Source organism: Calypte anna, chromosome 19 (assembly GCF_003957555.1).
Source record: "Calypte anna isolate BGI_N300 chromosome 19, bCalAnn1_v1.p, whole genome shotgun sequence".
Taxonomy (NCBI): domain Eukaryota; kingdom Metazoa; phylum Chordata; class Aves; order Apodiformes; family Trochilidae; genus Calypte; species Calypte anna.
The window spans coordinates 7,171,073-7,194,699 of NC_044264.1; the positions used below are offsets into that span (position 1 = coordinate 7,171,073).

Genomic DNA, 23,627 nt, shown 5'->3' on the forward strand with positions numbered 1-23,627 from the left:
CTGTCTTCTGGTCCCAGCACGATAGCAGCAGGCAGGCAGCAGCGTGTCACTGGCACCATCTCAAGGACACCCTGGGTATTGCAGCTGCAAACAACCGAGTCTTAGATTAAAATAATTTTCTCTTTCTCATTAATTCTGCTGGGCAGTATATTAAAAATATTCCGTCAAATTAAGCTTGTTGTCTTAGAGACTCGTTGTTCTTTTTGTGGAAATAGCAATATCTAGCTAGCAATTATTCATCTTCTCTCTGCCGTGCTGAACTCTTCTATCTAAAATAAAGTTATTTAGCTCTGTTTAGCTGCTAACAGGATAAAAACCCCACAGGTTAATGCCCTTATTTTAATTGCTCACATTCTTCCCCCTGGGCTGCCCTGCTCTGAAGGATAAGGACAGATACTATCCTGCCTCACTCTCTAAACCTTTATGAAGCTCCAAGTTCAGTGTTTTCATGTGTAAGGATCCATTTGTGGATCAGAGCCCATGCTTTGGCTACCAGCCTTTTTCTTTCTTTCTAGGGAGGTGGGAGGACAGATGGTGTAAGTAATTTGTGCTTTCCTTTTCATACAGACATCCAGCTCACCACTGCTGGGAGACTGGAATGAATTTTCCAAACTCACTTTTTCTACCCTTTTACAAGAAATAATTTATCTCTACTTCAGGATTTGGGTCCCTTTGCTCTTTTTTTAAAGTTTTAGAGGCATCGTGACCTTTGAGATTTTTTTCCATCTTAGCCTCTGCTCTTAGTAGATTCTTTTAACAATTTCTGAAACACCATTGCACACCATCCATCTTGGTCAACTATTGCAGTTAAATTGCTTTCATCTGCTCACATCAGTGGCACTCAGTGTCAGTAGTTAGTTATTTTTGTTGGGTATACAAAGCTGTAACGTGAAAACCAGCATATTAAGAACACAAACCCACCTTTCATGACTTATCCTGGCTTTTTTGTTCAGTTGATTTATTTTTTCTCATTAATGTCTTCTGCAGCAGCATGTTTGGGTTTTTTAATTTCTTGCCAAACAGCCTGGAGCCTTTGGGGCATAAAATAAATGACAGACTTGAGATTTCAGGCAGACCCCTCATGACACTTATTTACCCCATATGTGAAAACTTTCAGGTCCTGTACAGAGAGACTTCCAGACTTTCATTAAATCTTCTATGAATTGGTGGGCAAAATTTTTTAATGATTTATGGAAAGTATGAAAAAACAAGAGGAAGAAAATGGACTTTACACAAAACAGAATTTCAAACACTTCCACAGTTCTCCATAGATTCCAGTTACCAGTGCCAGCATAGGAATGGGGAGCATCAATCAAACCACCTAGTAACAGTAATACCAGCTGTCCTAAGAAGAGATTAATAATAATTCTGCAAGCATGCCTGATTGACTGCCAATAAGAGGATAGAAACAGCCTTCTAAATGACACAAAACAAACAAGTCCCTAATATATTTATTTGTTCCTGTCTTTTGCTTAGTTAGGAATCAGACTATGTTTTGAAGCTATTAAGGTTGGCTTTGGCATAAAAGAAATTTTAGTTGTCCTTCCCTGCTATTTTCTAAGCTGACTGTGCTGGGATATCCATCTGGGAATTAGGTAGGTTTTGGAGAGGTTTTACTCTTTCCTCTCTGTTTTGAGAGTATTTGGATGGAGAAATCTGATTCTGAAAACCTACCAGTTGCCACTACTCTAACTTCTGCTGCCTCTTCTTTTCCTTAGTTAGCAGTGGTTATTATATTCTGAATTTTGCTCAAATCTGGTACAGTTGACTTTTATAACATTATCAGTCAGTATTTCCCACCTTTCAGAGGAACTGTCTGAATCATCACATGAAAACTGAAACACAGAAGGGATTCTTTAGCTTCGGTATTTTTTATTCTAACCTAAGCATCTTTTCATCAGTTGGGTGTTAATTTTGTAATCTAGGTTTACAGTTTATAAAGCAGAGAGCTTTCTTTGCTGAGTGACAAGCCCCACAGCAAGCTAGGCTAATTCCTACATCATTTCTATTCCATCACTTGGAAAAAGTTTAATTGTTGAGCATCTCTGAACCATTCCTTGCAAACTGACAGGAGTTAGGTGGTCTGGTTACATGTTTCTGTACTACTCTGCTGGAGAGGTACCAAGTCTGCTTATCTATTCTGTCATCTCTGTACTCCAACTTCCACACACCTAAGAGACTGAGGTTCTTTTAGATCCATCTGTACCTCCTGGACACTGAGACCTTCCCCAGCCTCTCTACAGAACATGTGGCCCCTGAATCATCTGCTCAGTTGTCTCAATTCTTAATCCCCTAGTTGAGGGCTGCTGATCACATTAATGATTTTTCCTTTAGGACAGAACAGCAGAGTGATCCAGTAAACATCACATCAACAGGAGCTGTAATGGAAAACCATTTTATACTGATTTTATTCATGTTTCAAACTGCTTTTTAAAAACAAGCCCCTTTGCCAGTAAAATGACAGTGGTTTATGGATAACAAAGACAGCTGTTTAGCACAGATATTGATTCTTACCAAAGACACAGGACTGGTTTTCATGGGCTGTTGTCACCCAGGCAGCAAACAGAGAATATCCCACCTAACATTGTGGCACTCTTGATCTCTAAAGCATCATTAGCATGAACCTGAGAGCTGTTTGTTCAACTGCCTTTAGTTCTCAAAGTAGAAGAAACACAGCTACTGCTTTGGGATTTCTATTTCCCCTCTCTTTTCCATTCCTGCTTACAAAGAACTCCTAAAACTGCTGGGCATAAACTCAAAACTGTTCCTGTGAGATTGGCTTCAATTCCTATGACATGTTTTAGCCAGGTGGATTTTCTGTGCTAATTTGAAGGGAAGGAAAACAACAACAACATACTATTGTATGAGCTGTACAGGGAAGTACCTGGGCAAGAGCTGCTGAGATAAGCACATGCTGGACAATACTTTGTAGTACTAAAATTAGCAAAAATTGGCTTGGAAACCATTTTTAATTTGCCAAACTCCATCCTCATTAGTGCTGCCATGGACAAAAAAAAAAAATAAAATTAAACCTCAGAGAAACAGTTAACTCTTGTTGGCTGCTATCTCCTCTATCATAGCATAAAGGAAATAGAAGAATTGGTGTAATGTCTTAAGCAAAAAGATTTTGAAAAACTAAAATACTGGCCTTTTGGAAAAAGAAGAAGGAAAAAAAAAAGCCCCCAAACCACCACATGTATTAGTCATAATCAAAATATTGTGCATAATAGAGCTTCCCAAGAGATTTGGCTTTGTTTCAGAGCCACCAGGGTTCAGAAACAAGTACAAGAAAAACTGTTTACTTGTCTTGATGCAAGTAACACAGCATGAGGTAGAGACTATGCATCACAGATCAAATAAAACCAAAAGGGACCTCAAAATACCTCCTGGCCCACTCCTTTGCCAAAAGGATCAACTCTACCAATGCCATTTCTGACATGTTCTATAATCTATCCTTAAAGATCCATCACACATCCTTGGGCAACCTGTTCCAGTTCTTTATTTTTATTACCAGAAAGCTTCTCCTAATCTCAGTAAATCTTGCTGCAATTGAAGAATGTGACTTTATCAATTTATCATGAGCAGTGGGTACAAATTCCTCTTTTAAAGCACCCATTTACGAATTAAAAAAACATGATACCACCCCTTCTCTCTGACTAAACACCATGGCACAGATTTTTCTAGGCACAGATTCAAGTCCTCTGATCACTCTTGCCACTTATTTCAGTTTGCACTTCCCCCATGTTCCATGCCCTAATCTGGATGCTGGAATCCAGCTCACCCACAATGGTCTTAAGCAGAGCTGAGTAATGTTATATATATTGGAGGCTTTTCTCTGTTTATACATACCAATATCACATTAACTTTTCCTACAGGAATATGTGACAAACCTTCTGGATTTTTCTTTCCACACCATTCACACTCAGCTCACACTTGTTCTGCACACTCCTGGCTAGGAGTTTCTTGTGCAAACATTTGCATGGGTTGAGAGAGATCACAGTTTGATAAAAAGAGTTTAAATCATAAGTTGTGACAACATTTGAAGACAACCTGGTAATTATATCTGACAACTAAACTATTCAACAATATTCTGATAATGAAAAGATGTGCTCACACTTTCACAAGAGGTGATGTGCAGATGATGCACACTTCTGACAGTCAGCACTGTTGAAAGCAAGAAAGGTTCATCTGCCTGTCCCAAGCCACAGAAAAAGGGCTGAACATTGAACTTGGAGTTGTCTAGATTAGGAAAATACAGAAGCTTTTTACTGCTTGTAACCATTGCTACTAGAAAAGGCAAGCTGAGAGCAACATTTGCTCATGTTTCCTCACAGGTCTTGAGAAAAACCTTTAGACCCAAGCCCAGGATATCATAAGTTGAATTTCACTAGAAGGGTATCAAATATCAGTACCATTGTACTGCTGAGATCCATGCTGTACTTCTCCAGAACAGCTTTGTTACCTTAACAGAAAATACTGCAAAGGGCAGAGACTCCTAAACACATCACTCAAGAGTCACAATAACCTCCTGCTGCTGGTTGACACCAGTAGCTGGCAGTTGTGTTCCAGTGTGGTTCTTTATCCTCATTTACCCTTTTACTTGCCAATTTTTATAGCCTGTACAGAACAGGAACATTTTCAGGACAGGCAGCCTTTAAATCAAAGGATTAGTACTGTGCTCATCACCAAATGAAGTGCCTGTAGTGAATGAAATACTATGTGTTTGTTCAGTGAGAGGTGCATCTTTCATAAAGCAGCATCTTTTCCTGAGATGTTCAGATTCTGGCTCTCTTAGATTTCTTTCAAGGCCACTAATATCTCTCCATTTCATTAATTTCATGAGTCCTTTAAAAACAGAAAACAGAACTGTACAAGTCACTTTAGAAAGTGTTTATTCAAAAGCTTCATAGCACCATCTTGTTGTTTTTTTTTAAAACATCCAAATAAAATGCAGCAATTAAAACATTGGGGTTTTTTCTGTTAAGCATGACACTAACTCCACCTGTGAACACATTTATGGTTGTTCTTGCTAACAGAACTGAAAAACAGCGCCCCTGTGCACACAGACATAGCACTGGACTTCGACATGGGTTATCCAGTCCTAGCTCAGTAATGGAAGAATAAACCCAACAAACTGGAAACCTCAAGGAAACAATTTTTCCCCTCCAGTTCTGCTGGAAGAAAAATTTTTCTAAAGGTAATTTAACAGTTTCAGTTCCTATGTCCCCTCCAGCACTTCAGCAAAACTAAAAATGTAAATATATAAAATAGTTTGGATATTCTTCTGTGGTACAAGTCACACCATGGATGGTTAATTTATAAGTACCTTGATGTATTTGTTCTAACAATCACCTTACTGTTAATTCTAAAGGAAGGCCTTTTATGGCCATCTTTTCCAGTGAAAACACTTGTCAAAATAATTCTATTGAGTTAAAGCCGTTTTTAATTTAAAAATTTAAGGTAAAATCAAACTGCCATTGACAGCACTTGTAATACATTTTCATGATGAGGTTTTTTTTTTTCTTTTCCCTTTTTAGTTTTGCAGAGTAGCCTGTCTGAGAGCTTTATTCAGCCAAGTCAGTAAAGCGCTATTTCCCAAAGATCCTTAACTTATATTTCAAGAATATGGACCATGCTGAGTGCTTGGTCACATCATCATTTGGCTATGGCTTCCAACCACTGGAATTCTCTATTGCATCTACTTCTGGTTGACCATTAAGAGGCAAATACTCTGTAGTTCACTTGGCTAAAGCCCCCATAGGGTCCCAGGCTGGCAAAACAATTGGTTCCTGCTGCATCACTGCCAAGACGTCATCTGGTACATGCTTCTTATCCACCACAACTTCATACACGTACTCAGAAAACCAGTCATCAGTCATGATCAGGTAACCTGGGGATGAAAAGAGTTCATTACAACAGAGAAACAGTCATGTTATTCTAATACAGTGAAGCAGAAAACTTTGCTGGTTTAGCTCCTGAGGTAAAAGGAGGCCATCTGCTTTCCTCAGAGCCATCTAAATAACTGTGACTGAACTAAATCTTTTCAGTAATTCTTGCTGAGAATTTCAGTGAACAGCCTTTGAACTCAAAGGGGGTGGCAGGGGGAGAGACACATTTAGAGTATCACAGGTTTTAGCAGAAAGCTATATTAGAAACAAGCTATTCAAGGTGAACTGAAAATAAGAGTGACTTGGAGAAAGCAAGAATTTAGAAGACAGATGAGAAGGTTTTATGTAATAAAGTCCCTTATGTCCTTATACAGTATCATCTCACAATCAAATGAAACAAGAAAATGTCCAAAGAATATGGACAATAAATGCACCTATCTACACCATCTTGTTTCTAAAGCAAGAGATCAGATAATTCCCATAAATTAAAAACCCTATCATTTGTAATCCGAGCTAGAAGCCATTTTGGAATCACTGCCAAAGGGAGCTGCCTTGATTATTCTCTCTTCAGGATATGAGTTCTTGGGACACACAAAAACCTCTCACTCCCAAGAGCCAACAAGTAATTGCACCCTGAGAGGATAATGAACTCTGCTACTGACATCCTGCATCTCAAAGCTTGACAGAGCTGATTAGGATCACAGTGTCTGAACAAGAAGGAAGCATCAAGCAGAGCTTCAGAACATGCAAATAAGTGAGGTTGCTCTTTGAGAAGGCCTCTGCCCAATGTCACAATGAAAGTCATTATCAATTTCTTCATTAAAAGGAGGCACAGCCTTTATATGCAGCAATACACAAACTTAAGAGCCTGCCTAAGGCAACTCTGAGCTCCACATTCCATCCAAGTAACAGGCAAAAGTGAAAAAGAAACAGAAAACTTTATTGCATTTCTGTGCAAAGGTACACAATGGAGTTTTTACCTCAGGCAATTAATCAATTGCTTCTACTCACACCACTTGTATGTTATGGCCATAATACCAAAAAGAACTTGAAACAGGATCATCTTGTAACAGAACTGCAGTCTGTGGTCCACACTTCTCTAATCTACCCAAAGGAAAACCTGAACATGCAGCATTTTAAAACTGAAAACTGCTGGTCAGGGAGAGGTCAGTCAAGGATGTGGCCAGCAGGTCCAAGGAAGTGATTCTGCCCCTGTACTCAGCCCTGGTGAGGCCACACCGCGAGTATTGTGTCCAGTTCTGGGCCCCCCGGTTCAGGAAGGAGATTGAGGTCCTGGAGCAGGTCCAAAGGAGGCAACCAGGCTGGTGAAGGGACTCGAGCACAGACCCTATGAGGAGAGGCTGAGGGAGCTGGGGGTGTTCAGCCTGGAGAAGAGGAGGCTCAGGGGAGACCTCATCACTCTCTACAACTCCCTGAAAGGAGGTTGGAGCCAGGGGGGGGTTGGGCTCTTTTGTGAGACGACTTTCAACAAGACAAGAGGGCAGGGTCTCAAGTTGTGCCAGGGGAGGTTTAGGTTGGATATTAGAAAGAATTTCTTTACAGAGAGAGTGATCAGCCATTGGAATGGGCTGCCCAGGGAAGTAGTGGATTCTCCGTGTCTGGAGATACTTAAAAAGAGACTGGATGTGGCACTGAGTGCCATGGTCTAGCAACTGCAATGGTGGTTCAAGGGTTGGACTCAATGATCTCCGAGGTCCCTTCCAAACCAGCCAATTCTATGATTCTATGATTCTAAGGATGAGCCATCTGCAAAACTACTGCACAGCCTAGGATCTGGGCATCTGAAGATAAAGTCCTTGAAAGTTCCCACAACGCCTCATATAAGCCACCTTGTATTTGTGCCTAACTCTTCCATAAGACAACCAAATGTACAGAGCAGCCTGTCACAGCAAACCTATGGAATGATAGATACAGATGCAGGAATACAGACATACACTTGGATCTTTAAAAATGTCTTCATGCAGAGCAAGTATGCAACAGTCAGTACAAGAGATTAAGAGTCAAAAGGGAGGTGATTCCTTGCTGGACATGTACCACAAGAAAGTTCTCCTCATTCCAAAACAAACAGATGGACTGCTATCAAATGGATATGATAATCTGATTTAGTGCTCCCCTCTTGCTTGCTTTTAAAAAAAGATATCAAATGGGATAAGCTGGGTTCACAGTAGGGTAATAATGTACTAGGTCTCCAGAACAAAAGACTAAGCAGAATAATTAAACTTGCCTGTGTGGCTGACAAAGTGCCAGTGAAACACAGAAAAGAAATATTTGACTGGGAAGTGACTTTTTAACCTCAAAAAAGAAGCAATGTTTGTCAGCAGCTGTATTTGTTCCTTGAGGAAAACCAGATGGAATTCCAAGAAACATTTTTACAACAGATAGAGATATAATTACTAAATATTCAGGAGGCAATGCTAGGATGTTCCCAGGACTCCCCTTTCTCCAAGACACACACTACCACAAGAATTCAGTTCTGCCCTCACCAGAGCTTAAGCATTTAACTAACTTCATCCCATGCTACCCAAGCCAGGAATCAGCCTTTCCAGTCCTGCACCATGCAAGTCTGGGGCAACAAGTGTTATCTGGCACCTCAGTCTGTGCTCAGAAAAAAGCAAGAGGGATCCCACATGACAAAGCACTTCTATTTCCTACCAATGATAAGCAATTTGTGGTTTTTTTTTTTAAATGACTCAAAGTCTAGTCTCTGGTGTTTTGTTGCAGGCTGTACCCTTTATCATCCTGTCCAATAAATAATGGAGTTGGGGCTTACTTGTATCCCCCACACCCAAGTGGGCCTCAACTGGGATGCGCCCAGTTTAACATTATCCTTGGCTGAGTGTTCTGGCTCTCTGCACTGGAGTTACCCAGGCACAGCTTCCAATCCCTTGACAAGGCAGATAAGAAAAATCACTGCCAAGCAGACTCAGTGGCATGTGGAGAGAGATGGGACAATCTATAAATCCTCCCCCTCCTACACCAGCTAGGCAAGGAAGAGGGAAAAAGCAGGACACAAGGGAGGGGAGGAAACCCTCAAGTTCTCTTCTCATGTTTGACAATGAGTTCTGAAGGAAGTTCTGTTCACCTGCCTTTAGCTCACCTGTTGGTTGTTTGGTCATAGCCAAGAAAAATCATTCAGGGATTCACCTCCCTGAAAGAAGTAGTCTGAAATTGTCAAACTTCCTAGTTTTTTGGTAAGGCACTTTTCCAGGCAACTCCCTAACCAAAACAAAATCTAGACACTGAGCATGACTTTCCAGAGACCCTGATATCTACCAGCACAAAAATAAATAAGTGACAGTGATTCACCCAGAGAAGTTCAGATGGATGGCATGCACACAAATTGAGACTTTTTTCAGTTCTAGCAACAAACAACTCTGAACCTCAGCTGAAGGGCATGTATGTCTAGCACAAAGTTGCTGACACACCTGTAAGCTCCAGAATGTTTGGAGTTCTAACCAAAGTCCACACTGAACAGTTGCAAAGCAAGTAAGGCACTTCCTTCCTGGAAGCATTCCTCCAACACTAGCAGCATCTAACATCACAAATCAAGTATCTGGAGTGTCTCAAGAAATGTTCTGACAATAGAACCATGATTAACCTGACATTTTTATATTTTAAACTCTCTATCATACATGAAGTTGCTTTAAAAATAGTTACTAGTTTTTTATATGGAGATAAGAAAGTTTTGATGTGCCTTTTTAGTACTGATTTGGCTTCTTTACTAGATCTAACATTTCAAAGTATATTTTACTATTCTTACATTGATGAGCCCTGCAGGGTAAACATCAACAGTTTCATTGCTTTGCAGGATTAAAGATATTTTTTGGATACTTTGCTGTAAATGTGTACAGCTGAGAACAGGCACTACTGCAAGAGCAAGGAGCCACATATAAATGACTACACCATTCCAAGAATATTCTTTTAGTTAGCTGTTCATGTATAAAATACCAAAAGCTAACTCATAAAGAACACATCCCAAACCAGTATTTTCTGAAAATAGTCTATTCCCAGAAGAAACCCCAAACATCCTGGGAAATTTCAGTCATACTGAAACTTGTGAGCACAACATTTGGGATTAATGTGTAACAGAAAAATGAGTTGCCAGCAATGAGTATTGTGTTACACCCTGGGACACACTGAGCTTGGCTTGGCATGTTCATCAGTGAGCTCATCCTGCCATGGCTGGGTCTGTATCCAGCCTATTTCAGACAGGACAGGATAAAAAATCCTGGAGATCTTGCTCCTGTCCAATCACTTCAGAGAATCTGACTGCAGACCATGGAAGAGCAAAGCAGAAATGCTCTTACAGCATCAGCCCCACTCCCCTCAGGCTGGGGGAGGTCAGAGCAGCCCCCAAAAACCAGCAGGGAAGCACCCTCAGGTCATTCCCAGGCTGAGCAGGGAGGCAACTAGAAGCTATTTCCTAAATCACTGCTGAGATGTGACTCACCCTTCCCTCCACACTGCCTGCCATGTGCCATGCTGGGCTGGCACTTCCACCCCATGTAAAAAACCTTTTTAAAGGAACAATAGTGCAGGCTTAGAGAGTCATCAACAGGAAAGCAAGTTCATGCAGAAAACCTGGCATCTAAACTGAGCCCTTTGTTGCTAGTGCCTGTCCTACCAGAGGCAAACACTGCAAGGATGCCACAGGTCACCTTTTCAGCACCATCTTCAGAAAAGCAACCAAAATTGAGTTTAAATCTTTTTTTGAAACAGGTGCTGGAGCCAGAACAGTTTACAGCTGTTCATAGCACAAGCTGCAACCAGCCATACCCTCTTTAAAAAAAAAAAAAGAAACCATTTAGGTTTCACACATGACTCAGGAAGATTAAGTGTTATCAGCCACAGTTAGCACAAGGTCCCAAAGGTGAGACAGATATATATAATGTATAGACCTAAGCTTAGTTCTGTTACCAAAAACTTTAGTACACTTAGAAGTATTGCAGTGAAATCTTTATTTCTGCTTTCATACTAGAAGAAAGCATTTCTATATAGTGCACTTTGTGGAAGTGACTCTTATTTGATAGGCAAATCAATTGTCTATCTATTGTCCCTTTACTAAAAGATGAGTTCACATCCCTACTGGAATTCCTCATATTTCAGAAGAAGAGAAGTACTTCCATGCTTCCAGAATACTATTGCCAGATATTCCAGGCTTGTGTTCTGCAAAGTTTTATGAGCAAAAAAATAGCAAAGGTTTTGCTGCCTCCCTACCACACTTGTCAAACTCCTAATGCTGCTGGGTTTTTTGCCAGGGACAAACTGGTATACAGTGCTTACAAAAATAAGCAGCTTTACAGCAATAAACCAACCTTAAAGTAATAAAACAACTTCGGTAAAATGAATTTAAATACTTCACTATTTGAGCTTTAAATCTGCTAGAACTCCTTTGGTAAAGCCCTGCTGCTCCTGTACTCTTTGTGGTACACTCTCTAAATACCAATATTCATGTGACCTGACTGAGTGCCACTCAGCCTCACAGAGGAGGAGAGAAGGTAACCATTACTGGCCACATTACTTGAAAGTTCCATTTATCTGGATCCCATTACCTCCCATACACTAAATGAGCAGTGTGGGTGATGGATTGTGAAAAGCTGTGGTGTACAAAATCAAAGCCCTGTACCACTAAGCTATATTCAGAGTTCCAGCCTCCATAGGGGCTTCTGTCAACTTTGTCCTCCTGCCCTTGGGACAAAAAATGTCCTGTCCATCAAGAAGTGTCAGTGTCAATCCTTATGGACATCTCTCAAACAATATAATTGCCTCTACACTTGAGCTTGCAACCACAGGGTCAAGTTTCCTTTCCTCCCAGTGACATTTCCTGTTTCTCCATTCTATTTACTCCAATGACATTTAAGTAAAGAATGTTTTTCTTCCAGGAATATGGTGTGGAATATGGCAATAATTAAGTGGACCCACATGCTGTTTGCAGGCTTGTTTCATGCAAATCCTGATGAAGGACACAGAGCACATCCCCCTCCCACCTCCTTATTTCCAAGCACTAAGTTCAGCTTTCTGTTTCCATAACTACAAATCACTTTACCTTTATTACCACGGTCTTCACCCCAGGAGTTTTCCACTCTCCATTTTTCAAATGAATCTTCTTGCCCATCCTGTGACAAAACAAGGCAGTGGCTGTTCAGCAGTGAAGGACCATGTGAGGAGCCAACCCTCCCAAGTCTAAATCCAGCACCAGCAAACCACAAAGCTCCACTCCCAGAAGTTTACAAGTTCCAAGACGATGGTTTTCTTGCAAACAGTCAGGAAAGAAATGTAATGCTCTAGACTAATTGTCCACTTACATAAAACAGGAGGAAATGTGGTCAGGAAGACAGCCTGCACTAACTACTATTTTAACCAGAGAAGTTAAATTTAACTAAATTCAGGTTTGGACCAAACTGACTGACAATTTCAATAGAATCATAGAATCCTAGGGGTTAGAAGGGACCTCGAAAGATCATCTAGTCCAACCCCCCCTGCCAGAGCAGGGCCACCTAGAGTACATCGTGCAGGAACGTGTCCAAGCAGGTTTTGAATGTCTCCAGTGAAGGAGACTCCACGACCCCCCTGGGCAGCCTGTTCCAGGGCTCTGTCACCCTTAATAGGCTTCCCTATCTCCTGCCAGGGCACGGAGGTCTCCTGAAATGCAGAATGCTCAACACAGTTTGTCGGAATGAGAGGGAAGGGACAAGGACAATGAAGAAGCTGTAACAATTTAGAGTGGTATTAGTAACAGCAAGTGCAAGCACTTGAATCTAGCTGAAGAATAAACCTCCAGTATGGTGGAAGACAACTTAGTCCATTCTGAATGTGGAAAAGCCTCTAAATGCTGAGCTTGTTCTAGGATAACTTCTTTTAAACAATCATTTGAATTTAGAGAAACCATCCATCATACACTGATCTTACACACATCTTTTTCTTTAAGATATGTTATATTTGATCAGATTTTATGCATCTAGAAATTTATGCATGGAAAAAATTAAAAAATATAGACCATAGTCTGTAGCTGTTAGTAACTGGCTACAGTCTGAAAAAAACACACTAAGTTGTGAATAGATAAATAGGTTTTAAATGCTGGATAAGTATCACTTAAAAAAATGAAATTATTTTTCAGTTGGATAAAGATGTGTTCAAGCTACTTAATATACAAATAGAAGTCCTAAAAGCTCAGAAACACAACAGGAAAAATTATATAGAGTTGTAAAAATTATGACTCAGCAGCCCATTCTCAAAGCCCTAAACTCCAGAACTCAAGCAAGCTTTTTCATTTACATGCAAGCTGTTACTTCTCAAGCCAAGGTTGTGTTGGACAGGAAGAGATCACTTCAAAGAAACTTTAATAATGATGACAACTTCTGGAAATAAATGGAAAACATCAACATTGCAGATAACCTTGAGTTGTAAATTTTCACATGGTTCTTTTTGCTTTATTTGTGCTTTGTTATATTGCCAGGAGCAGACTGGATTCATCTCAGGCTACTGTCTGACAAAAAGCTATTTTGGACACCATTTTCCTTCCTAATTATGAGCAGGTCAGGGGTCACATGCCAGTGAACTGCAGGAGGTTAGGACTGTTACAAAGTGCCTCTTACTGGCCTTTTAACAGAAGCTTCATGCTACAAAATGTAGACAGGACAAACATGGAGTGGGACACAGTAGGAAACACCTGCTCTTTTACAAGGTTTCTAGCTCAACAAGATACAACAGAATCTGTATTTAAAAATCAGTTATCTGGTATTTTGAAACTAGAAGCTCACTTTCTTTTACCTTTCTCCAATAAAAGCTTGTAGGCAGAAGGAAAGGAGCCCTGGACTTATCTGAAATTCTTGCCTCCTTGTTAAGCATTTGCAGTTCAGAACACTGACACACAAAACACAGGGAGAGCAGCAACCTAAGCCTTGTGCACCAGTGTATGGTGCCACCCATGCAGAACAGGTTACACACTGCCAGTGAGCCCAGAACACAACCCAGAACATTCCAGGACAGCCCTGCAAGCATCAGAGCATCAGGAGGGAGACTTTACCTTCTCAGTGACAGCTGTCAGGACCATGGCATGGGTCATCATTGATTCTCCAAAGATTAATCGTTCTGCTTTGTTCATGTTCTTGATGGAAACACCAAACACCAGCTCATGATTAAATCTATTGGAAAGTCACATAAGCATTAAAAAAAAAATGCAGGGAGAATTCTCACCATCATCTCACCATCAACCAGGAGCCAGTGCACCAGCACCCAAGCTCAATTACTTTTAGTGTCAGAATAAATGCAAACACTGATCAGTTTAAGGAGTTTCTCTTACCAGATACTAGACAATGTGTTAATATTTAATCATTGTTTGTAGTGCATCTTTAAGGGATTAAGATTTCAACTTAAGAATTTGTTGCTGTTGAATTACTTAAATAGACTCTTTTGGGGTATATAATACCAACCATGTAACAGATTATTTTCATAAGTATCTAAAGGACTTTTTATGTTGTAACCAAGCATCCCAAATTCTGCTTTGATTTTGTACTTACATATTCAGGTCATTGATTCCCAGCTTGCCATAGAAGTGCTTTGCAACATCACAGCCAAACCACACAGCCTACAAACAGAAGGAAGGGTCATGTCCAGGCCATATTCCTCCCAGTTTACCATGACAAGAGTTGCACCATCCCATCCATGGAGAAACCAAACAAACCTCGCCATCCTTAATAGATGCTGCAGCTAATTTTTTCAAGACATCAACAGGCTGGTTGTTATAAAGTGTTCTCCTCCCTCCTGCCATGTTGCCCAGGTACTCCACTGTATACAGCCTGTTGTATGGGTTCTGAGGTCGAGGATCATTCACAAGACAAATCTGCCAAAAAAAACCCCAAGATGTCATAAAGTGCAACTTGGCTGAAATCTAGCAAAATTTTTATGGATTTCTGAGAGTTGCTTTTGTCTCAGCTGTCCATCCCATCTAGCAAACAAGCCATTTGGTTGAAAAAAAGGTTTTTTAACCTTAAGCAGCATAGAAGCTTTGCATGTTATTCCTGCTCTCTAGTGGCTGTCTTATGGCATTTTGAGTGATTTGCTCATTATACATTTTATCATTATAAAATCATCATGGATGATCTCAGCTAATTGACAGGTCAAGTACAAGCAGGAGAACAGGAAGAATAAACACAGAGCTGTCTCTGACTTGTGGGAGCATCACCCACCCCACATGGTGCAGTTGCAGGGGTGGGCAATAGTGTTCCACTTGCAACAGTGGGAAATAAGTGGCTTAGCAGGAAAAAAGGTCTTGGGAAGCTACTGCCTCTCAATATCCCCAACCTTGTCCTCCATGTTGAAGTAAGGCTTCACATGCTCATTGTAGAACTGGAGGGGTGTCATGGGGCCATACTTGTGGTAGACCTTCTCCTTATCCCTGAACTCCCAACAGAAAGTCTCCGGAGGGCTGCCCAGGCAGGTACTCACTATTCTGAACACCTGGAGAGAGAGAAAGAGAGGCAAAGAGTTGTGAACTTGCTGAAACATGCAGGTCTGCCTCTCTTACCACAGCAATGCCACCAATTAATGGATTTCTCCATGTCAGAACCAGCTGGAGAATTGGGATCTTACAGCCACCTCTGAAAAATACACATAATATACAGACAGGAGTTACTTGCATTCAGCTCTGGAAATCCAGGTGTTTCAACAGTTCAAAATCAAACTTAATGGCCACAGGAAAAAAACCCAAACCAAACCAATATTATCTTTCTCCATTCTCACACTGTGTTCCCAGAGAAACCATCAGGCAAAACAGCAGCTTAAAGGTGAGCATAAACATTCCAGGTTACCCTAGGAATGCAGCAGCCAAATGGAAAAGCCAATAACCCAGTCTCATTCCAACATTGCCTAAATAATTCTTCCATCAAGATTATTTCCCAGTGCAAGAGAAACTTTACCAAACTGATTCTAGAAAGCCTTAAGCATTCAGCATCACCTCTTCCACTAGGTGGTTCACCCCACAGAGACAAACCAGACCTTCCAACACCCATACAGCAAAGCATTTTTATCTGAGTGTTTCCCTTGTACTAATTGCTTTTTTCCCCTCTAATGTCCATTTGTATTTCAAAGATGGGCCTATGCTTCTTTTCAAAAGCCTAGAATAATCTTTTTGTCTGTTTTAATACATTTAACAATGTCTCCCTTAGGGTAAAGATGGCACTTTATGTAATTAATTTCAAGATGCCAGCCTGCTGAGTGTCACCTCCTTTGCAGCTGGCAGCTTTCTACTGATTTTTAGCAGACAAAGTTGACCAGATTTCAAGTCATCAGGCTATCAATCAGAATATGAAAGAGTACTTAAGAATCACTCCTGTGATTTCTCACAAGGCTTATCAGAAAATGTGCTAACTCACAGGCAGAGTAACCAGGTGACTGTCTTTAGGGATATTTAGCAGTATCTGCCACAGGTAATCTGGAAACAGAAAATTAAACAGGTTTGAATCTGTTTTACTTCAGCACTGGTCTGCTTCATCTCTGTCCATGTCTTGAGCAGAAGACCAGTCTTTTCCTTGCAAGGAATAAGAAGGGGGAGTCAAGTCTCACCTGTACCTTCAACACTGGGATCCACTGCCTGTGGCTTGTGCCACCCTTCCCAGGCTGTCAGCCTTCACACTTTCCTCTCACTGACTTCCCACAGGAAAGGAAACATAATACCTTTCCAAAACTGATTTATTCTTTCTGGAGACAGCTGAGCTTATTTATATAGATACCAAGGCTCTGTAAGAAGGAGCTCTGTGCTGGTGCATGCTCTGTGGTGATGGCAAAAGGAGTGCAATGTTCATGCTAAGTAACACAAGCTATGCACAAAATACAAATAAAGGTGTTCTGGCTCCAAGCAATTTAAGGAAACAAGTGAAGAGATTAATTATAGGTTGAAACAGGGTGTGGGCTTAACTGGAAGAACTGACACATTTCTCAATAAATATGTTAAAGAGCAAATGTAAACCCCTAAACTACTATAAATATTTAATTTTACACAGCCTGCACAAAAGGAAGCATTTGCTGTGGATACACCCACATTACCTCAGATAACCCCAGATGGTGAGAGATGAGGCTATAAAAATAAAATAAGAAAAATGCCAAAAAGGAGGGCAGGGAACAAACAGCCTCCAGCCAAAGGAAGGAAAATGATGGAGACAGAAGTCTCAAGCTAGCAGATGCAGTGGAGCCTGGGAATGGCCTCCCTCAATTGTTTTGCCACCACACCCATCACAGGCCACCTTCTACTATCTCACAAGCTTCCACTATCAATAAATAAGCAGACATTTAAACTATGAGGTGACTTATCACTCTAGAAGTAACTAGAGCCAAGATAAGGCAAAGATGCAGTGGCTTGTGCAAAAAACCAAAATGAATGTGGAGGGGAAAAGGACACTTCTGATAAGGAAAAGTCTACAAAGGATAACAGTAAGGAAAGGCAAACTCAGTCACATGCACTGCACTGATTCCAACTTCTGACATACTGTGCACTGGTTTGGTAACAGGAATGTTTAGAGAGTTCTGGAGGGAATATTTAATCTTATGCTCCAGTAGAACTTCCCCATTTTAGCTCAAGCACTGCTTCCCAGCACCAGCAAACCAAGATTTGGTATGCAAATAAAACTTCACAGCAAAATCAAGTTCTGCTTTACCATAAATAACAGGTGCAGTATCATAAAACATGAAATAAGTGTGATATAAAACCTTTAAAAGTAAGTGTTCTTAAAGCATTCAAGTCAGGTGAAATTGCACATTTCAACTACAGACAGACATCAAAACCAATGGGTTGCTTTGCAGTCTGTGTTTGGGAAACAAATGAAATACTTTAAAAAAATGTATGCACTTGGTCAAGCTAAAACAGCCTGAACTTTTAAAATTACTTTGGGCTATTTGAGCCAAATTTGGCTATTTATTTCTCATACTATGAGAACTACTGCTAACTGCACAGACAGAGGACCACTGCCCACTACAAATCTGCTGATGGATTTGAATTCACACAGCCAGAAACAGATGCTGGGATTTCTCCTCCACTGCCCTCCAGTATCAGACCACAGCTGGATTTAGCCTTGTGTTCAACTCTTTTCCATAATAGAGAGAATTCCCTTTTATTGTTCTTTTCTGCTCTCTTGTGGGGAATTTCTGCAACAACACTCGTGCTGCAGGATTTTATGGTCAAAACTAGTGCAATTTTCCATTTTCCTCTTTGCTACTGTTTGAAAAAACTGATATTTTTATCTCTCTCAAGATACAAAAATACTGCTTTCCTACAAAAATGCAGAAGTAAAACCTTACAGTTCTGGAATCTATAAATGCAAGATAGTAGTTTGGAAGTATTATAGAAATTCAGGATGAAATAAGCAACAAGGCTCTTCAGAAAACTCACCTAAGTATCTCCAAGCAAGTTGCCATACAAAACATTCCTAAGTAAGCAAATGGCATTTGTTTTGGCTGATGCAAGAGCTACAGAACATGAGTAAGCAAGAAATCTCACCCATTCTAGCATCACATTTCAAGATACACATCACACAAGTCTATTTACCTCTTCTATCATGGTGTCCATTGCAGCACAAAGTTCTCCTTTCATTGTTCCACTATCCACCATGTTTCTTAGCCGCAAGCAGTATTCTCTCATCTGTTTAAAGAGAAAGTAATTTTAGGAGAAAAGTAGCAAAGGTGCCATCTACCCAGTTTTCAGGACTTCTTGTTGTTTCAAGCAGCTACTTTACTCTTCATTCATGTTTTAAAAATGTAAAGAAAACTCCTTTCAGAAGGCTTTGTTAGATAGTGATTCTTAAAAAATAAATCCAAGATAATTAAATTACTTAAAACAAAACCAGACACGAATAGTTGCAACTCAACTACTGTTTTCCAGCCACATCTTGGGAGCTCACAGCCATTGACTTTTCTTAAGGCTTTATTTCTCTTGCCCACTGATGATGCAACATCCACATTTATTACCTCTCTGACTCACACAGAGCCTTCATACTGTAAATTTATTTTGCAATTCTAATGTATAATTGATCTTTTGGTTGATAGAAGGAAGGGAGCATTCCCCCATTGCGTGCAGAGCTGCAGTAAGAGCACATGCTTCCCATTACTGTCACCATCCATAAGATCAGGAGCAGTGAGTGGGGCTCCCACAAGAGCAGATGGTTTGCAATATTCAAGACTAGAATAACATTAACACCATTTATAATGACTAAGCTCATTTCAGTAGATATTTTACATTTTTTATGTGGATTTCAGCAGGCAGTTTTCCCTGAGCATGCAGCATACAACCTGGAAAAAACACTCACAGCCCACTGTAAAAAATGCTTTAATTGCCTTTGTATCCATCTACCTACACCAGCATCTTCCTACATCTATTCATCTCTCTAGCTCAAGAAGCCTCCTTCTACTTTCCTTCCAAGCTGCACTCTTATCATAGAATCATAGAATCCTAGGGGTTAGAAGGGACCTCGAAAGATCATCTAGTCCAACCCCCCCTGCCAGAGCAGGGCCACCTAGAGTACATCGTGCAGGAACGTGTCCAAGCGGGTTTTGAATGTCTCCAGTGAAGGAGACTCCACGACCCCCCTGGGCAGCCTGTTCCAGGGCTCTGTCACCCTTACAGGAAAAAAATTTTTTCGAATATTCAACTTGAACCTCCTGTGCTCCAATTTACACCCATTACCCCTTGTCCTATCACTGGTCACCACTGAGAAAAGCCTAACTCCATCTCCCTGACACTCACCCCTTACATATTTGAAAACATTGATGAGGTCACCCCTCAGTCTCCTTTTCTCCAGACTAAAGAGACCCAGCTCCCTCAGCCTTTCCTCATAAGGGAGATGTTCCACTCCCTTAATCATCTTAGTAGCTCTGCGCTGGACTCTTTCAAGCACTTCCCTGTCCTTCTGTACTGAAAGATGATTCTTAAGCTTCAGTGCTTTAAAACTACCTTTTTTTCCATCAAATTTGGCAGTTCTGGTACATAAAATACTGAGGGGACAGAGAAGAGTCACCTAGACACCAAGTGCTAGTTTTGCAGAAACAGACTTAATGAACAATACAAGAACTAACTTCATGCAAATTTGAGGATTAAGAGCAACTAGGAAAGTACAACATGGGGTAAAATTTCAAGCTACTGAAGCCTGGCAATGGCCAACATCTTCCATGCACACACCTTTCCTCTCCATGTTTCAAATGAATGCAAGACCTTGCTGAGCCCTTAGGCTGATTTTTGAACAGAAGCCACTTCAGTTGCTGATACACTTGGTACTTTGGCCAATAAAGAGAAGCTGAAGTGGCTGGGAACACCTGGAACAAGTTCATTCCCATTCCTATTCCCTTCCCCCCTTAATATAATCTAAATCAGTTTTACCTTATGATTCAAGATCTCATTCATCCTCCTAGTAGCCTCTGTGGTATGAGACTCTGGGAAGTATTTCTTGGGGACAACACCATACTTTTCTAGGAGAAAGTAATAAAGCTATAGGTTAATTGGTTAATTGTCAGTAGATGCTAGTGCTTCTGCTTACACCCACAGAAAAGCTAAAAATAGTTAAGTTGTGTGCAGAGATTACAAAGGGATGTCCTTTATTTAAAGGCCTCAAGTATTTGAAGTTTACATTTAAATTTGACTGAATCTTAACCTCTGATGAGCATTCCACAGGGATCCCAAAAGATGGAATTCCCTGAACTGCTCAGTGTCTTTGAGAACTTGTAACTGTTGAATTAACTTGCGCTTTCTAAAAAGCTCTGGCCAGAAGAAACAACTGATTACTTGAAAATCAAACTTCTGAAATATCTTCTAAAGAACTGGGTCTCTTTTGCATTATTCCATATATTATATGTAAAGCAAATCAATGAACTTCCCAGGCTTCTTTCCTCCTCAACCTTTATGAAACACCAGCAACAGCTCAAGTACTTTCTTCATTACAGTGCCAGTCAAGGATCACACCATGCAAGGCTCTGGATATTACAGCAGCATCCAAAATCTTCTCTGCCCTGATGAAATATTCATAACAATTGGATAGAAAAAAGTAACCTCCAGGCTTCAAAGCAACAAATTCCTTTTGTGATTCCAAACTTCCCTTATTGGCTTGTTGATTTACAAAGGCATCACATTGTTTCACAATACAAAAGCAAATGCTAGTGTAATTCAGACACAGAAGTATCTGCTTCATCAGTGTAAGAAAGATCCCACTTGGGCTGGATTTTGCAAGACCAGCATTGCTACATTCCACATAATTTCCCTCTCACTGATCTTTATATCATCTTTCTTCAGGCTGCAACTCTGTAGTTCTGCTTCTGCCTTCTAGACACACCCTGCTCTAGCAATGTTTTTTCCTTACCACATGCCCAAGAAATTGTATACATGGATACAACCAAATGGTGTGGAGTTGATGACTAAAGTAAAAGGAGACTGAAACTTTTTACTAAAGGAAAAAGGTCTGAGATATCAAATTACTTCTGCTGATCTTCTGACCTTCTTTTGTCAGCAGGAATATGAAGGAGTGAGGATCCCAGACAAGATTTACACTTAAAGTTTATATGCTTGGATATGTCATTGATTACAAAACACAGGGGCTAATGGCATCCTGGTAAACTCAATTTCTTCTTCTATTTCACTCCTAATCTCTCAAACCAGTGTGCAGTTACAGGGAGGGATCCCAGTGACCATTTCTCTTACCAATAATGTTAACCAGCATATCCCACTGTCCACCATCATTTGTGGGGTTGGAGAGCAGGAATTGTACCAGTCTTCCTTCCACAGGCTCCTTCTTCTGAGCTGTTTCCACAAAGGCATTTAAAAAGTAGTAACAACGTTCAACCTGGAATGGACAGACAGGGAAGACAGGTATTTTAGATGTGGCATTGAGCATTAAACAATTCCTGAATATTCAGGTCTTTGGAAATCCTAAGTAGCTGGAGACACTGCCTGCTCATCTACTGACATCCATGTTTTCTCCTCTAGCATTCCAGAGCTTATCCTAGCAAACTTATTTCAGTCACAGACCAAATATTTAGGAGTTAACACACAGCTTAAGGGCAGGGGAGCAGGAAATTAAGTTGGCCCAAACCAGCACTGGATTTTCTGTATTTCCCTTCAGGGAAGAAAGCAGGCACACAGCTCACAGCTCTGTATATCACAAGCCTGACTGAAAGCTCTGAAAGTTACAGTTGTTTTACCCCTGAGCCTCCTAGAAGTATTTTTTGAAATATGCACAACACTTGAAAGACTTTTGTGAAGTTGTTAAAGTTTTGCAATAGTAACTTTCTCCTCGAGTTGAAAAGCCACTCTGCTCAACCCACATTTAAGCCACAGATTTATTGTACTTCTGAAGTTTCTTCTCAGGTGTGTTTCCCACTTGGGTTGTCAAGATGATCCAGACAACAGGAAATTCTGTCCCAGTACTAAATACTTGATTTCACAAGCTGCCTTAGCACAACCTGTAGTACTGTACCTTATCCCAGAAAAAGAGATAGGACTGGCTGAACTCAAACTCTTCAATGTTGTATTTCTTCATGAATGGAAGACGCATTGCATTGAGACAGGAAAAGATCCAACACCTCCCTGAGAGATCAAAGGAATGAGGATTAAATGGGAATGTTTAAGAGCTGCATAAGATTTTGTTGTTGTTGTTTTAAACACATGATTCACGACAGTTCCACCTCCAGCCTTCAGCCACTGCTCTGGCTGAGATTGTAAAACACCAAAAAATCCTCACGAGTGCCGAGATCTACTGCAGAGGCAGGTTTGGTCTGATTTCGTCTCGGATTACACAGAAAACAGGCAAGCCCGGCAAGCCTAAAGCCTGTTATTAACTCAAGTGGATGCTGCAGGGATGCAATTTCACTCTGAACCCGACCAAAGGCCCCGGCAGGCAGCCATGGCTCCCAGGAGCGCAGTCACCGTGACATCATTCATCACCATCCCCCAAACGCACCCACCGGCTCACACCCCACCCTTTACCGGAGTTCTTCTGGTTGGTAACGGGCTTGCCCTCGGCGGGCACAGCGTGCTGGAAGACCTGCACGGTTTCCTGCACCACCTGCCGCTGCAGGCAGACCTCCAGGGGGTCGTTGCAGGTCGCCACGTTCTGGGCCAGCAGGAACTGAGGTTCGGCCCGCAGCCGCCGGGTGAAGGCGGCGGCCTTCTCGGTGCACAGCCCTGGGGGGACACGGGGCTGCCGTCAGCCACGGCCCCAACACCCCCCGCCCCGGGAACATCATCCCTGCGTGACCCCCTCCCTCCCGTAACACCCTCGGTACCCGTTCAGTTTCTCTCATCCCCCCCCTCCTCCTCTTCTTCCTCCTCCTCCTCCTCAGCCCCCATGAGCCGCCTCCCCTCAAGGAGCCCCTCCCTAAGCCCCCCCCCTCCTCCCGGTAACCCCTTCCCTCTATCGGCAGCCGCTCCCCCTCCTCCATGGCTCCGGTAGCGGTGTAGCATCCCCCCACATCCTCCCCCCCCCTCCCGGTAATTCCACCCCTCCCTCATGGTCAGACCCCCCCATCCCGTTGCCCCGGTAACGGCCGAACCCCGCCCCTCACCGCGGGCGTTCATGGCACAGGCAGCGCGATCTCCCGGGACGTTAAGCGCCGCTGGACGGCCGGGTCCCCCCCGCAGGTCGCGCTGTGAGGCGGAAGCGGCTCTTATAGCCCCGGCACCGGAAGCAGGAAGCGGGGCCCCGAGCCGCGGCCGGGGGCGGGGGCGACGGGGAGTGGGGAGGGGAG

General features: G+C 41.7%; 1 protein-coding gene across 1 annotated transcript; it reads right to left on the reverse strand.

The window, feature by feature from the left end:
* Window positions 1-4,933: 4,933 nt before the first annotated feature.
* Window positions 4,934-23,627, reverse strand: BLMH (bleomycin hydrolase). Its single transcript, XM_030462476.1, has 12 exons — window positions 23,445-23,627; window positions 22,867-23,064; window positions 22,358-22,467; window positions 21,583-21,724; window positions 20,272-20,360; window positions 18,448-18,540; window positions 15,213-15,368; window positions 14,593-14,751; window positions 14,429-14,496; window positions 13,936-14,053; window positions 11,956-12,025; window positions 4,934-5,890 (listed from the first exon to the last, which is right to left on the reverse strand). Exons 1-12 carry the CDS (start codon window positions 23,455-23,457, stop codon window positions 5,739-5,741), a joined length of 1,368 nt encoding a protein of 455 aa, XP_030318336.1. The 5' UTR covers window positions 23,458-23,627; the 3' UTR covers window positions 4,934-5,738.